The 16304-nt window shown below is 41.1% G+C and overlaps 1 protein-coding gene across 1 annotated transcript in view; it reads left to right on the top strand.

The window, feature by feature from the left end:
- LOC112226780 (corticotropin-releasing factor receptor 2-like) overlaps positions 1–16304 on the top strand; it is an 89632-nt gene that overhangs the window by 57594 nt on the left and 15734 nt on the right. Inside the window, exons 3-6 of the mRNA XM_024391328.2 lie at positions 8639–8724; positions 14077–14183; positions 14611–14728; positions 14842–14995. Coding sequence (XP_024247096.1) covers positions 8639–8724; positions 14077–14183; positions 14611–14728; positions 14842–14995 — 465 coding nt within the window. The remainder of the gene's footprint in view (positions 1–8638; positions 8725–14076; positions 14184–14610; positions 14729–14841; positions 14996–16304) is intronic.

Genomic DNA, 16304 nt, shown 5'->3' on the forward strand with positions numbered 1-16304 from the left:
AATAAGCTAAGGACCCTGGGACTAAACACCTCCCTCTGCAACTGGATCCTGGACTTCCTGACGGGCCACCCCCAGGTGGTAAGGGTAGATAACAACACATCCTCCATGGTGATCCTCAACACAGGGGCCCCCCAGGGGTGCGTGCTCAGTCCCCTCCTGTAGTCCCTGTGCACTTATGACTGCACGGCCAGACACGACTCCAACACCATCATTAAATTTGACATTGACACAACAGTGGTAGTCCTGATCACCGACAACGACGAGACGGCCTATAGTGAGTAGGTCGAGACCAACCTCTCCCTGAACGTGATCAAGACAAAGGAGATGATTGTGGACTACAGGGGGGAAAAAGGACTGAGCACGCCCCCATTCTCATCGACGGGGTGGCAGTGGAGCAGGTTGAGAGCTTCATGTTCCTTGGGTTCCACATCACCAACAAACTAAAATGGTCCAAGCACACCAAGACATTTGTGAAGAGGGCACGACAAAACCTACTCCCCCTCAGTAGATTGAAAAGATATGGCATGGGTCCTCAGATACTCAAAAGGTTCAACAGCTGCACCATCAAGAGCATCCTGACTGGTTACATCACTGCCTGGTATGACAACTGCTTGGCCTCCGACCTCAAGGCATTAGAGGGTAGTGCGAACGGCCCAGTACATCACTGGGGCCAAGCTTCCTGCAATAAAATTGTCAGACTCCAGCCACCCCTAGTCCTAGACTGTGCTCTCTGCTACCGCACGGCAAGCGGTAACAGCGCGCCAAGTCTAGGTCCAAGAGGCTTCTAAACCGCTTCAATCCCCAAGCCATAATACTCCTGAACGTGTAGTCAAATGGCTGCCCAGACTACTTGCATTGCTCCCCCCTCCCCTTTACACCACTGCTACTCTGTTGTCATCTATGCATAGTCACTTTAATAATTCTACCTACATGTACATAGTACCTCACCTAACCGGTGCCAACGCACATTGATTCTGTATCGGTAACCCCCTATACAGTATATAGTCTCGCTATTGGTATTTTACTGCTGCTCTTCAAATTACTTGTTACTTTTCTCTTATTCTTATCCATATTTTTTTGAAAGTGCACTGTTGGTTAGGGGCTCATAAGTAAGCATTTCACTAAGGTCTACACCTGTTGTATTCGGTGCATGTGACTAATACGATTTGATTTGGTTCGATTCCAGGCTGTATCACAACCGGCCGTGATTGTCATAAGGCAGCGGACAATTTTTTCCGGGATAGGGTTTGGCCGGGGTAGGCCGTCATTGTAAATAATAATTTTTTCTTAACCGACTTGCCTATTTCAATAAAAAATACAAATGTATAGTGGGCAGCAAGGTGGGGTTCAGTTGCTCGTGAAAACCCACTGACAATATGCCCTATTCATTCATTGTTATGCTCACAAACTAAACCTGGTTTAAGCACTGGGGACAACCAGTATTCAAGACTAAATGTTTGTTTTTTACATCTATTGACAGTTTTCATAACATTTTTACCCGGTCATGCAAAAAGACATCCATGATTACTGAGGTTGACAATACCATTTGGGAACCAGGATTAGAGCAGTGCATGCTGTGAACGAAGGCCAGAGATCATTGAACATAGTTTTTGATCGGATCATACAGTAACTGAGCCCTTCTGGGATAAAGATTAAAATTGCCCAGAGCAGTGCTCTGAAACATGTATTTTTAAAAAATTGGACTCACAGAACCACTGTTTCAGACCCTACAGACCAAATCTCTTGATGTAAGGCATTCATGTGTACGGGTTGATAGTACACTGAATCCATCAAAAGCCATCAGAAGTGATGTGAAGTTTCAAGGGATGTACAGTATGACAAATGGTATGACTGAGCAGGGACAACGCGGACAATGACCCAGGCCTCCTGAACAGATACTGATGACTGTACTAGGAAATACTTGATGGAATCATACTACACATGACCTAGTGGTTTGCTGATATGACGAGCCTCGACTTCTTTTGTGTTCTTGATCATGGGTAAATTCCCGAGTACTCACAGCAAGAGGGGTTTCCTGACAGAGATTTCACACAGCTGATCCAAACTAACCCTTTCCTTGACCACCGGAGGTTGAAAAATTAGCTGCAGGTAATCTATGCTGATACCTCCTTCCACAAACCACCCGGTGAGCAGCTGCAATTATTAGTGAAATATTACTTGACCACCACTTTACCTGAGGTATGCAAGCGCCTGAAACAGGTGCTCACCATCCATGTTACAAGTGCATCAGCTGAAAGGCCATTTTCCATTCTGAAAAGCATTCAAACCTACCTTCGCAGAGAGGCACTGTCCAGCTGGTGGTGCTGACAAATAGCAGAGGTGGGAGGCTACGCTCTCCGGTAACTCTCCGTGGTCCTGAATCAATAGTTAGTGTGCGTTGTTTTAATGAACATCTTGGGGTTACCACAGGTTAACATCAAATCAAATCAAGCCTTATTTACACAGCACATTTCAGACATGGAATGCAAGTGTGCTTCACAAGAAAAAATTAATAAAAACAATGAAAACAAAAAATGTAATATTTACTATGCAACAAGAGGATAAAAAGCTAAATTATTTTTTTTAAATAAAAAAAATGACAAAAAAGCACCCTAAGGAAAAAGTTGTGTTTTTAAGATTCATTTTGAAAACGTCCACTGTGTTGACCCCCCTCAGGTTCTCTGGCATAAATTAAAAGCATGTCTGACATGTATTGGGGTGCACAATGTGGATTGATTTAAAAACCAATAGAATAATCTTAAACTAAATTCTAAAACTCACAGGCAGCCAGAGCAGAGACCTTAAAACCAGTGCAATGTGCGCTGTCCGTCTGGTCTTGGTCAGTACACATGCTGAAGCATTCTGTATGTTTTGCAGTTAACCAAAGGCTTTCTTGATATCACTTTCCTGAGCACATCGGAGTCAACCAAAAAGAGTAGGGCACATATCAAACTTCTCATCAGGTCTTGCTTGACTGATACCCAGCATAATGTTTGTTACCTTATCTCTGAAATATGCCGCAAACTCATCACATTCAGATGTGGGGCCATAAATGGTCGAGAAGAGCACTCTCTAATTCTTCTGATTATTAGTAATCAAGTGAGAAAAATGACCATATATGGCATTTCAAATTGCCTTGTTATATATGGCAAGATGCTCTCTCAGAATATCCCAAATGGAGCTGCAACTTTGACTTTCTCCACTTCCTCTCTGCCTTTCTGCAATTTCCGTTTAATTTATTAGTTTCCTCACTCATCCAAGGGGATCCCTGTTTGGATTTGGCCTTTAAAAAAAAACTTTGCTGGAGCAATAGCATCAATATTTGCCCTCCATTTGCTATTAAAGTTATCAACTAAATCATTACAAGAGGAATGCAGACTAAGTGATGGGGCATTGTTCATACACTCAATAAAATATGTAGCAACAGAGGTAAGATAGTGTTTCTTAATAATGCGTTCAGTATTACCCTCTGCCATGGGCAACAAGGTAGTGAGAATTACACAGTGGTGATCAACTAAAGCAACATCAACAATAGTGGATATTTCAATAGAAAGTGCTTTTGGGCCCAGTAACATGTTGGATAAAATCCATAGAGCTCAAAATATTCAGAAATTAAATTGCCTTGGAGTCCGTCTCTTTGTCAACAGGAATATTAAAATCGCCCAACACGATGTTTTTATCATAGTTTTCAAAGACAATAGTTCAGATAAATCAGTATAGAAAGTGGGGCAGTGCTTTGGAGGCCTATACATGGCTATGGCCAGCACTGGTGGCTGACATTTAAACAGTATACCATGATGCTTAAAAGACCCAAAGTTGCCAAATTAAATAATGTCCTTATAGTTGAGAGCATTAGGAAAAATACAGGCTGTCCCCCCACCCTTTTCCCATTTTCTGATAGAGTATGAAACGGTATAGTCCAGGGTGAGGCTTCAATAAAGAGCGGTACTATAGTCGGAAGGCAGCCATGTTTCAGTGAGAAACATGCAATCATTTCGAGAAAGGTTTTACATTCACGAGAAAGAGCAATCCCTCATAAAACCTATCATTTAAAAGTGCTATATTCAATGAGTGTAGGCCACTCTGCCTAGATGTAACCAATGAAATAACAAAATTATTAACATAACAACCGCATTTTCTGACAGTCTTCAATCTATCAGAATGGATGGAGATGAACGTTCATATGAGCTCACTAGAAGGTGGAGTTAAAAGAACATACGGTGGGGCAAAAAAGTATTTAGTCAGCCACCAATCGTGCAAGTTCTCCCACTTAAAAAGATGAGAGATGCCTGTAATTTTCATCATAGGTACACTTCAACTATGACAGACAAAATGAGAAAAAAAATCCAGAAAATCACATTGTAGGATTTTTCATGATTTTATTTGCAAATTATGGTGGAAAATAAGTATTTGGTCACCCACAAACAAGCAATAATTCTGGCTCTCACAGACCTGTACCTTCTTGTTTAAGAGGCTCCTCTGTCCTCCACTCGTTACCTATATTAATGGCACCTGTTTGAACTTGTTATCAGTATAAAAGACACCTGTCCACAACCTCAAACAGTCACACAGTGAATGTCCTGCAGAGAGCTGGGACCAAAGTAACAAAGCCTACCATCAGTAACACACTACGCTGCCAGAGACTCAAATCCTGCAGTGCCAGACATGTCCCCCTGCTTAAGCCAGTACATGTCCAGGCCCGTCTGAAGTTTGCTAGAGAGCATTTGGATGATCCAGAAGAGGATTGGGAGAATGTCATATGGTCAGATGAAACCAAAATATAACTTTTTGGTAAAAACTCAACTCGTCGTGTTTGGAGGACAAAGAATGCTGAGTTGCATCCAAAGAACACCATACCTACTGTGAAGCATGGGGGTGGAAACATCATGCTTTGGGGCTGTTTTTCTGCAAAGGGACCAGGACGACTGATCCGTGTAAAGGAAAGAATGAATGGGGCCATGTATCGTGAGATTTTGAGTGAAAACCTCCTTCCATCAGCAAGGGCATTGAAGATGAAACATGGCTGGATCTTTCAGCATGACAATGATCCCAAACACACCGCCCGGGCAACGAGAAGGAGTGGCTTCGTAAGAAGCATTTCAAGGTCCTGGAGTGGCCTAGCCAGTCTCCAGATCTCAACCCCATAGAAATTCTTTGGAGGGAGTTGAAAGTCCGTGTTGCCCAGCAACAGCCCCAAAACATCACTGCTCTAGAGGGGATCTTCATGGAGGAATGGGCCAAAATTCCAGCAACAGTGTGTGAAAACCTTGTGAAGACTTACAGAAAACATTTGACCTCTGTCATTGCCAACAAAGGGTATCTAACAAAGTATTGAGATACATTTTTGTTATTGACCAAATACTTATTTTCCACCATAATTTGCAAATAAATGCATAAAGAAATCCTACAATGTGATTTTCTGGAATTATTTTTCTCATTTTGTCTGTCATAGTTGATGTGTACCTATGATGAAAATTACAGGCCTCTCATCTTTTTAAGTGGGAGAACTTGCACAATTGGTGGCTGCCTAAATACTATTTTGCCCCACTGTAAATTAGGTTACTCACGATAACCATAGTGTCATTTGTATAGGAGTTGATATGGTTTCCAAGTCCCCCGTTGCTTATTTTTACAGGTAGAACTTGAACACTACCATATCCTGTCTATCAGTCTCTAAAACAGTTTGCAATATTGCTGGAAATAATTCTGGAACCCCGGTGGTTAGGGTGAATCTGTCTCTTTTAAAAAGTGCTGGTTGCTCCCACAGCAAATCAAAGTTGTCACTAAAATCATTGCAAAGTTTCTTCAGGCACTCATTTTGGGCAAATAGTAAGGCTGAAACGTCCCGAGTCCCTTGGAGTAGTTGGCCAGAACCGTGGGCAGGAGAGAGTTGACATCATTGACACTTCTTCTGGGTGACAGTGGACCTCGGTCGGTCCACAGACCATAGGCAGGCCAAAATCTCTCACCATCGAGCTGCCCAGAGGGATGGATTCCGATAGGGAAATTACCTGTTAAACTGTGGTGGCCACCAGGTGTTGGTATACATCCAGGATCTGTGCTGATTCCTGGGGTTGGTAGGTCCGTCTCAAGCGGGGCAAAGCTGTTTGATAGCCGGATCGGATCTTCTCGGATAGATGGGTGGCCAGACTGCCTCCCCGATGTCCTACGCCTTGCAGGTGTCCCGTCTCCCATTGGCCGCAGAGTTGTCTGTTGGATTGGGACAGATCAACGCTGCCGACTTAGACAGATTTTCTATAGGAGGCATTTAAAACAGAGATTTGATTTGCCTGGGATACAGCAAGGTCGGTGTACTTTCAAAGCAGGTCTTCTTTTTTCTCTCAGCCGAGCTAACAGCTGGAGGAGCTCTTCCCTAAGATACCAGATGGTGGTGCATTTAGGGCAGACAATTCCCCTTCCAATTTCCAGTTCCACCTTATCTCTAACTTGTGATTGTGTGAAAATCATCTCACACCTGAAGCATTTGTGCCCAGCTGTGGATAAAAACACCAGTGGGCTAGCAATAGGTAGTGTTAGCCTGCTCCATTCCCTTGATGTCTAGCAGCTAACTGCTACTTAACAGGAAACGGGGACAAAAACTTGCAGTCCAAGCAGTAAAGGCTGACCATTTTATTTATTTTATTTTACCTTTATTTAACCAGGTAGGCAAGTTGAGAACAAGTTCTCATTTACAATTGCGACCTGGCCAAGATAAAGCAAAGCAGTTCGACAGATACAACGATACAGAGTTACACATGGAGTAAAACAAACATACAGTCAATAATACAGTATAAACAAGTCTATATACAATGTGAGCAAATGAGGTGAGAAGGGAGGTAAAGGCAAAAAAGGCCATGGTGGCAAAGTAAATACAATATAGCAAGTAAAACACTGGAATGGTAGTTTTGCAATGGAAGAATGTGCAAAGTAGAAATAAAAATAATGGGGTGCAAAGGAGCAAAATAAATAAATAAATAAAAATTAAATACAGTTGGGAAAGAGGTAGTTGTTTGGGCTAAATTATAGGTGGGCTATGTACAGGTGCAGTAATCTGTGAGCTGCTCTGACAGTTGGTGCTTAAAGCTATTGAGGGAGATAAGTGTTTCCAGTTTCAGAGATTTTTGTAGTTCGTTCCATGTCACCATGTCACTGAATCAGTAGCAATACAAACTTTAGCTACGATTAAAAATAATTTAATGAGCGTTGCGCACTCTTCCGGGGGCTTCTACCTGTAGTTAGCCTACAAATTTCGCATTTGGCAATTTTAATCTTGCTGCTCCGGAAAAGTATTTTAGGAAGTTATTACATCTTGAGGATACCGATGGTGATATGGACTTTGCCAACTAACTTTAAGTTAAAATGACCAACACAGCATGGTCCAATGTAAGTGTTTGTTACATTTTTATTTGTGTACTTAAACAGGACATACACTACATGACCAAAAGTATGTGGAGACCTGCTTGTCTAACATCTAATTCCAAAATCATGGGCATTAATATGGATTTGGTCCCCCCTTTGCTGCTATAACAGCCTCCACTCAGGCTTTCCACTAGATATTGGAACATTGCTGCGGGGACTTCCATTTAGCCACAAGAGCATTAGTGAGGTCGGGCACTGATGTTGGGCGATTAAGCCTGGCTCGCAGTCAGCATTCCAATTCATCCCACAGGTGTTCGATGGGGTTGAGATCAGGGCTCTGTCAAGTTCTTCCACACCAATCTCGACAAAGCATTTCTGTACGGACCTCATTGTGCATGGGGGCACTGTCATGCTGAAACAGGAAAGGGCCTTCCCCAAACTGTTGCCACAAAGTTGGAAGCATGGAATCGTCTAGAATGTTGTATGCTGTAGCATTAAGATTTCCCTTGACTGGAACTAAGGGACCAAGGCCGAACCATGAAAAACAGACTCAGACGATTATTCCTCCTTTTTGCATGCTACGCGCTTCAGGATTTTTGTATGGCCTACCACTTCGCAGCTGAGCGGTTGTTGCTTATAGATGTTTCCACTTCACAATAACACCACTTACAGTAGACCGGGGCAGCTCTAGCAGAGCAGAAATATTATGAACTGACTTGTTGAAAAGGTGGCATCCTATGACGGTGCCATGTTGAATGTCACTGAGCTCTTCAGTAAGGCCATTCTATTGGCAATTTTTGTCTATGGAGATTGCATGGCAGTGTGCTGGCTTTTATACACCTGTCAGCAATGGGTTGTGGCTGAAATAGCCAAATCCACTCATGTGAAGGGTGTCCACATACACTATATATACACAAAAGTATGTCCAGTTTTAAATTTGATAATTTGACAAACGTCTATGGTTGAATTTATTCTGGCGCTGTGTGACACTTGTCTTTTGGAACTGTGTCTGTGAAACGATGTAGGCTATGGCTTATCGGTCTTATATTGGCTATTACGATGCCCTATAAAAGCATTTCTAATGGCTTATAGAGCAAACAATGCAATTACGACAACAGAGGTTGTGATAATTGGGGAAGCCGTCCCGTGGATTCCCCGTCGATTTTAACCACACACCCACAGTCTTTCTGTTAACTCCGTTGAATGTACTTTAACTTACATTGTATCCCATATGTAATGTGACCATAAGTTTACAATCCTCTCGCTCCTCTTTTCGCAGGGAGCGCATACAGAGAATGCATCGATAATGGAACGTGGGCTCTGAAGAGCAACTACTCCAGTTGTGAACCTATTTTGGAGGAGAAGGTTGGTAGGACTTATGTATACAGATCAAGGTCTCCAATTTTTTTTCTGAGGTTTAGGCTGATTTCTTTTGGTTTTCCAACAATGTCAAGCAAAGAGGCAGTGAGTTTGAAAGTAGGCGTTGAAATACATCCACAGGTACACCTCCTCCAATTGACTCAAATTATGTCAATTAGCCTATCAGAAGCTTCTAAAGCCATGACATCATTTTCTGGAATTTTCCATGCTGTTCAAAGGCACAGTCAACTTAGTGTATGTAAACTTCAGACCCACTGGAATTGTGATACAGTGAATTATAAGTGAAATATATGTCTGTAAACAATTGTTGTCAAAATTACTTGTCATGCACAAAGTAGATGTCCTCAGCGACTTGACAAAACTATAGTTTGTTAACAAGAAATTTGTGGAGTGGTTGAAAAACAACTTTTAATGACTCCAACCTAAGTGTTTGCAAACGTCAACTGTGTATGTATGTATGCAGTACCAGTCAAAAGTTTATTTTTTTACTATTTTCTACATTGTATAATAATAGTGAAGACATTGAAACTATGAAGTAACACATATGGATTCATGTCATACCAAAAAAGTGTTAAACAAATCAAAATATATTCTTCAAAGTTGCCACCCTCTGCCTTGATGAAAGGTTTTCAAACTCTTGGTGTTCTCTTGGCATTCTCTCAACCAGCTTCACCTGGAATGCTTTTCCAACAGTCTTGAAGGAGTTCCCACATATGCTGAGCACATCTTGGCCTCTTTTCCTTCACTCTGTGGTCAAACTCCAATCATATCATTGGGTTGAGGTCAGGTGATTATGGAGGCTTGGTAATCTGATGCAGCTTTCCATCACTCTCCATCTTGGTAAAATAGCCCTTACACAGCCTGAAAGTGTGTTGGGTCATTGTCCTGTGGGACACAGTGGGACACATGACTGTCCCACTATCGCAAACCAGATGGGATGGCGTATTGCTGCAGAATGCTGTGGTAGCCATGCTGATTAAGTGTGCCTTGAATTCTAAATAAATCACACACAGTGTCACCAGCAAAGCACCCCGACACCATCACACCTCCTCCTTCATGCTTCATGGTGGGAACCACACATGCAGAGATCATCGATTCCCCTACTCTGTATCTCAAAAAGACCTCATCAGACCAAAGGACAGATTTCCACTGGTCTAATGCCCATTGCTCATGTTTCTTGGCCCAAGCAAGTCTCTTCTTATTATTGGTGTCCTTAAGTAGTGGTTTCTTGAATCAGGCCTTCATTTGACCATGAAGGCCTGATTCACACAGTCTCCTCTGACCAGTTGATGTTGAGATGTGTCTCTTACTTGAACTCTGTGAAGCATTTATTTGGGCTGCAATTTCTGTGGTGCCGTCAACTCTAATGAACCTATTCTCTGCAGCAGAGGTAACTCTGGGTCTTCCTTTCCTGTGGCGGTCCTCATGAGAGCCTGTTTTGTTGCGACTGCACTTGAAGAAACCTTCAAAGTTCTTGACATTTTCCGCATTGACTGACCTTAAAACCATGCCTTAAAGTAATGATGGACTATCGTTTCTCTTTGCTTATTTGAGCTGTTCTTGCCATAAAATGGACTTGGGCTTTTACCCAAAAGGGCTGTCTTCTGTATACCACCCCTACCTTGTCACAACACAACTGATTGGCTCAAACGCATTAAGAAGGAAAGAAATTCCACAAATTAACTTTTACGAATGCACACCTGTTATTTGAAATGCGTTCCAGGTGACAACCTCATGAAGCTGGTTGAGAGAATGCCAAGAGTGTGTAAAGCTGTCATCAAGGCAAAGGGTAGCTATTTGAAGAATCTCAAATATACAATATATTTTGATTTGGTTGTCACTTTTTTGGTTACTACATGATTCCATGTGTGTTATTTCACAGTTTTGATGTCTTCACTATTATTCTACAATGTAGAAAATAGTACAAATAAAGAACATCCCTTGAAGGTGTGTCCAAACTTTTGACTGGTACTGTACACTACCATTCAAAAGTTTGGGGTAATTTAGAAATGTCCTTGTTTTTGAAAGAAAAGCTATTTTTTTGTCTGTTAAAATAACATCAAATTGATCAGAAATACAGTGTAGACATTGTTAATGTTGTAAATTACTATTGTAGCTGGAAACGGCAGATTTTTTATTTTTATGGAATATCTACATAGGAGTACAGAGGCCCATTATCAGCAACCATCACTCCTGTGTTCCAATTGCACATTGTGTTAGTTAATCCAAGTTGATCATTTTAAAAGGCTAATTGATCATTAGAAAACCATTTTGCAATTATGTTAGCACAGCTGAAAACTGTTGTCCTGATTAAAGAAGCAATAAACCTGGCCTTCTTTAGACTAGTTGAGTATCTGGAGCATCAGCATTTGTGGGTTTGATTACAGGCTCAAAATGGCCAGAAACAAAGAACTTTCTTCTGAAACTCATCAGTCTATTCTTGTTCTGAGTAATGAAGGCTATTCCATGCGAGAAATTGCCAAGAAACTGAAGATCTCATACAACGCTGTGTACTACTCCCTTCACAGAACAGCGCAAACGGGCTCTAACCAGAATAGAAAGAGGAGTGGAAGGCCCTGGTGCACAACTGAGCAAGAGCACAAGTACATTAGAGTGTCTAGTTTGAGAAACAGACGCCTCACAAGTCCTCAACTGGCAGCTTCATTAAATAGTACCCGGAAAACACCAGTGTCAACGTCAACAGTGAGGAGGCGACTCCTGGATGCTGGCCGCCTAGGCAGAGTTGCAAAGAAAAAGCCATATCTCAGACTGGCCAATAAAAAGAAAAGATTAAGATGGGCAAAATAACACGGACACTGGACAGAGGAAGATTGGAGACAGTGTTATAGACAGACAAATCTTTGTTTGAGGTGTTCGGATCACAAAGATGAACATTCGTCAGACGCAGAAAAAATGAAGATGCTGGAGGGAGGAGTGCTTGATGCCATCTGTCAAGCATGGTGGAGGTCTGGGGGTGCTTTGGTAGTGTTAAAGTGTGAGATTTGTATATGGTAAAAGGGATCTTGAAGAAGGATGGCTATCACTCCATTTTGCAACACCATGCCATACCCTGTGGACTGCGCTTAACAGGACAATGGCCCAAAGCACAGCTCCAAACTATGCAAGAACTATTTAGGCAAGCGGTCAACTGGTATTCTGTCTATAAGGGAGTGTCCAGCACAGTCACCGGATATCAACTCTATTGAGCTGTGTGGGAGCAGCTTGACCGTATGGTACGTAAGAAGTGCCCATCAAGCCAATCCAACTTGTGGAAGGTGCTTCAGGAAGCATGGGGTGAAATCTCTTCAGATTACCTCAACAAATTGACAACTAGAATGCCAAAGATCTGCAAGGCTGTACTTGCTGCAAATGGAGGATTCTTTGAAGAAAGCAAAGTTTGAAGGACGCAATTATTATTTATAACCTCGTCAACGCCTTGACTATATTTCCTATTCTTTTTGCAACTCATTTCATGTATGTGGCTGAAGGTAGCCTAGTGGTTAGAGCGTTGGGCCAGTAACCGAAAGGTTAATGGATTGAATCCCCGAGCAGACAAGGTAATCTGTCGTTCTGCCTCTGAACAAGGCAGTTAACCCACTGTTCCCTGGGAGGCTGTCATTGTAAATAAGAATTCTCAACTGACTTTTCTAGTTAAAACCAGGTTAGGTAAGTGTTTTTTAAATTAAGGACATTAAGGACCGTTTTAAGTGACCCCAAAATTTTGAATGGTAGTGTATATATATAGTCTAATTAAGTTACAGCTATAAACTTTTATTTATATACTGTAGATACACCATCAGGGGAGCCTAAAGATAAATAATCCACTTGTTTAAGAAACAAGAATACAAGTCCCTACACCATGGCAACCCTGCCTCCCTACAAGCTATGGGTATTGATCATATTCCAGCCTCTATTAGAAAAGGGGACCGTCTTAAACAGTTAAACCAAAGGGAAAGTTTTTGGATTTACAAACTACAGGCCACTAAATACCCTGGTTTAAATGAAGATATGGATTTCTCACCCTTCCTGTAGGGTCGTGGTGGGTCCATTTGCTGTCATCTAGTGGACATTTTGCTCAATTGCCCTCAGCTATGTTTAGACTGTTGTTGTTCATGTTTTGCTGTGTTTTAGTGTACTATGGAATATATTGCTTACTTATTCTTGACACTTCTCCCAGTCATATTTAAGGTTAGAACTACCTTTCTAAGTGTTCTGATACTTCTAGCTTGGAGTTGTATTTTTATGATAACATAGCTACAGTATATTGCTTACTAAGTGTCCAATTAGGGCTAATTGGAAAAGCTGTTCAAAAGAGGACACTGTATTCCTTTTCTTGTACTCCCTGACGAAGCCCATTCAGCCCAAACACATCGTTTTTTTTGAAAGCTTTGTTTCTATTGAGCTTGCCATACTAATAAAGGCATTTTAATTAATTATATGAAGAGTGCCTTGGTCCTCCTTTCTTTTTATTGACCAATTTACCCCTTTTACCAAAGAGCACCTTCTATCTACCAAAATGTACTATTGTATACCTTAGTAGCGCTTCCCTTCCTCCTCTTTCTACTGGCTATATAAATACATTTGATTTGATTTAGCTACTCTCTTTTTATGTTTCAAAAGCAGCTACTTCAAATATTAGCTCAACATACAAAGCTCTGATTTATGAAATTCACACAAAAACATTGGAAACAAATCAAATCCTAGCTTTTTGGAATGTTTGTTCATTGTTACTCATCCAGTCAGCTAAAGTAGGTAATTTATCAGAATGTTCCACATTTCCTTATTTAGTTTTATTGATATCTTTTGAAGGTGAATTGTGCATTGCAAATGCATGTCTCTGTCAACGTGTATGTACAGGTAACTGCCAAAATAATGGAAACACAAGTAAATGAGGAATATTAAGTACATTGAAAGCTGGTGCTTCCATACCGGTTCCTAAATTAATTACGCAATTAACATCCCATCATGCTTTGGGTCATATATAAAAATGCTGGGCAGGCAATTACTTTGGGCATTATTTTGGCTACCATAGCTATGCCCCCATCCACAGGGCACGAGTGGTCACTGAATGGTTTGATGAGCAAAAAACGATGTAAACCATCTGCCACGGCCGTCTCGGTCACCAGATCTCAACCCGGCGCCTGAGACAGGCGTTTTCCACCACCATCAACAAAACACAGAATTATGGAATTTCTCGTGGAAGAATGGTGTTGAAATCCCTCCAATAGAGTCTCAGACACTTGTAGAATCTATAGTGCAGTTACCTGTATAATTTTGTAATAATCCTTTTTTGCCTTTCGCAATTTTGAAGCAGAACTTGTGATATTCTCTCCTCAGAGGAAATACCCAATGCACTATAAGATTGCTCTGATCATCAACTACCTAGGCCACTGTATTTCTGTGGGAGCTCTTGTCGTGGCCTTCGTTCTCTTCTTATGCTTAAGGCAAGTACAGAAATGGTACCCTTCTATGTGAATTTGCGGTACATGTGACCTCTTACAAAACAACGAGCAACATTTATTTGAACTGCAGGATTGCCCTCCATTAACACATTCAATGTAAAATGAAGAGGTCCCTCTCAGTTGAAAACACAAGTATGTTGAGTACATCTCAAAACCTTCACTAATCATATATTTAATCCAGATTATTGATTTTTTGTTGTTGTTGTGTGTCTTTGTATGTAAACTGTGTTTTGATGCTTGTTAATCTAAAAAAGGTCTAATATATATCATCGATCAAGTAAATTGTACTCAAGAATAACATGTTGTCCCCTACCGGAGGAATATGTTTTTGATTGGAATATTGTAACTTCAGGTATGTAAAAGCATTGTTGTTGTTTTTTCACATTTCTAATGTTCTGTATATTTCTAGGAGCATAAGATGCCTTCGAAACATAATCCACTGGAACTTGATAACAACCTTCATTTTGAGGAATGTTATGTGGTTCCTACTTCAGTTGATTGACCACAATATACATGAGAGCAATGAGGTAACATTTGTTACATATTCATTTTGTATTTTTATTTTTTTACAATTCGCATGAATGTTAAGCTTTTCATTGCACTAATACCTAACTCGTTTTGTTTTTATGTCTTTCTACAGCCTTGGTGTCGCCTTATAACAACGATATATAACTATTTTGTGGTGACCAATTTTTTCTGGATGTTTGTTGAAGGATGCTACCTTCACACAGCCATTGTGATGACTTATTCTACAGACAAGCTAAAAAAATGGGTCTTCTTGTTCATTGGCTGGTGTAAGTACTGTACATGTCAAACTATGCTAGGAACACAAGCTAGGAACACAATAATTTCACTACACTCGCAATAACATCTGCTAAATATGTGTATGTGACCAATAAATATTGATTTGATTTAATATCAATCATAAAACTCTTGATAGCAGCCATACACACAGCAGCATTAACACTGTCTAAATATGAAACATGAAATGGTAATCGTTATTTTCCCTATTTTGTCAATCTGTCAATCATATTGGCACCTCAATGAGCCATTATGACAGTCTGGTAAAAAAAATATATTTAGTTATGTTAGTCTTATTCTAAAATGGATTAAATAAAAAAAATACTCATCATCAATCTACCCACAATACCCCATAATAACAAAGCGAAAACAGGTTTTTATAAATGTTTTATAAATTTCTTAAAAATACAAAACAGAAATACCTTATTTACATAAGTATTCAGACCCTTTGCTATGAGACTCGAAATTGAGCTCAGGTGCATCCGGTTTCCATTCATCATCCTTGAGCTGTTTCTACAACTTGATTGAAGTCCACCTATGGTAAATTCAATTGATTGGACATGATTTGGAAAGGCACACACCTGTCTATATATAAGGTCTCACAGTTGAAAGTGCATGTCAGAGCAAAAACCAAGCCATGTGGTCGAAGGAATTGTCCGTAGAGCTCCGAGACAGGATTGTGTCGAAGCACAGATCTGGGGAAGGGTACCAAAACATTTCTGCAGAATTGAAGGTCCCCAAGAACACAGTGGCCTCCATCATTCTTATATGGAAGAGGTTTGAAACCGCCAAGACTCTTCCTATAACTGGTCGCCTAGCCAAACTGAGCAATCGGTAGAGAACGGCCTTGGTCAGGGAGGTGACCAAGAACCTGATGGTCACTCTGACAGAGCTCCAGAGTTCCTCTGTGTAGATGGGAGAACCTTCCAGAAGGACAACAATCTGGCCTTTATGGTACAGTTGCCAGACGGAACCCACTCCTCAGTAAAAGGCACATGACAGCCCGCTTGGAGCTTGCTAAAAGGCACCTAAAGGACTCTCAGACCATGAGAAACAAGATTCTTTGGACTGATGAAACCAAGATATAACTATTTGGCCTGAATGCCAAGGTCACGTCTGGATGAAACCTGGCACTATCCCTATGGTGAAACTGTCACGCCTTCTCCCACTCCTTGTCTCTGGCACTTGAGTGCGCCAGGCTGCCCTTCATTACGCACACCTGTCACCATCATTATGTGCGGCAGCGCTCATTGGACTCACCTGGACTCCTTCCCTTTGTTGATTGCCTCGTCTATAACTGTC

This window comes from Oncorhynchus tshawytscha, linkage group LG28 (assembly GCF_018296145.1).
Source record: "Oncorhynchus tshawytscha isolate Ot180627B linkage group LG28, Otsh_v2.0, whole genome shotgun sequence".
In the NCBI taxonomy this organism is placed as follows: domain Eukaryota; kingdom Metazoa; phylum Chordata; class Actinopteri; order Salmoniformes; family Salmonidae; genus Oncorhynchus; species Oncorhynchus tshawytscha.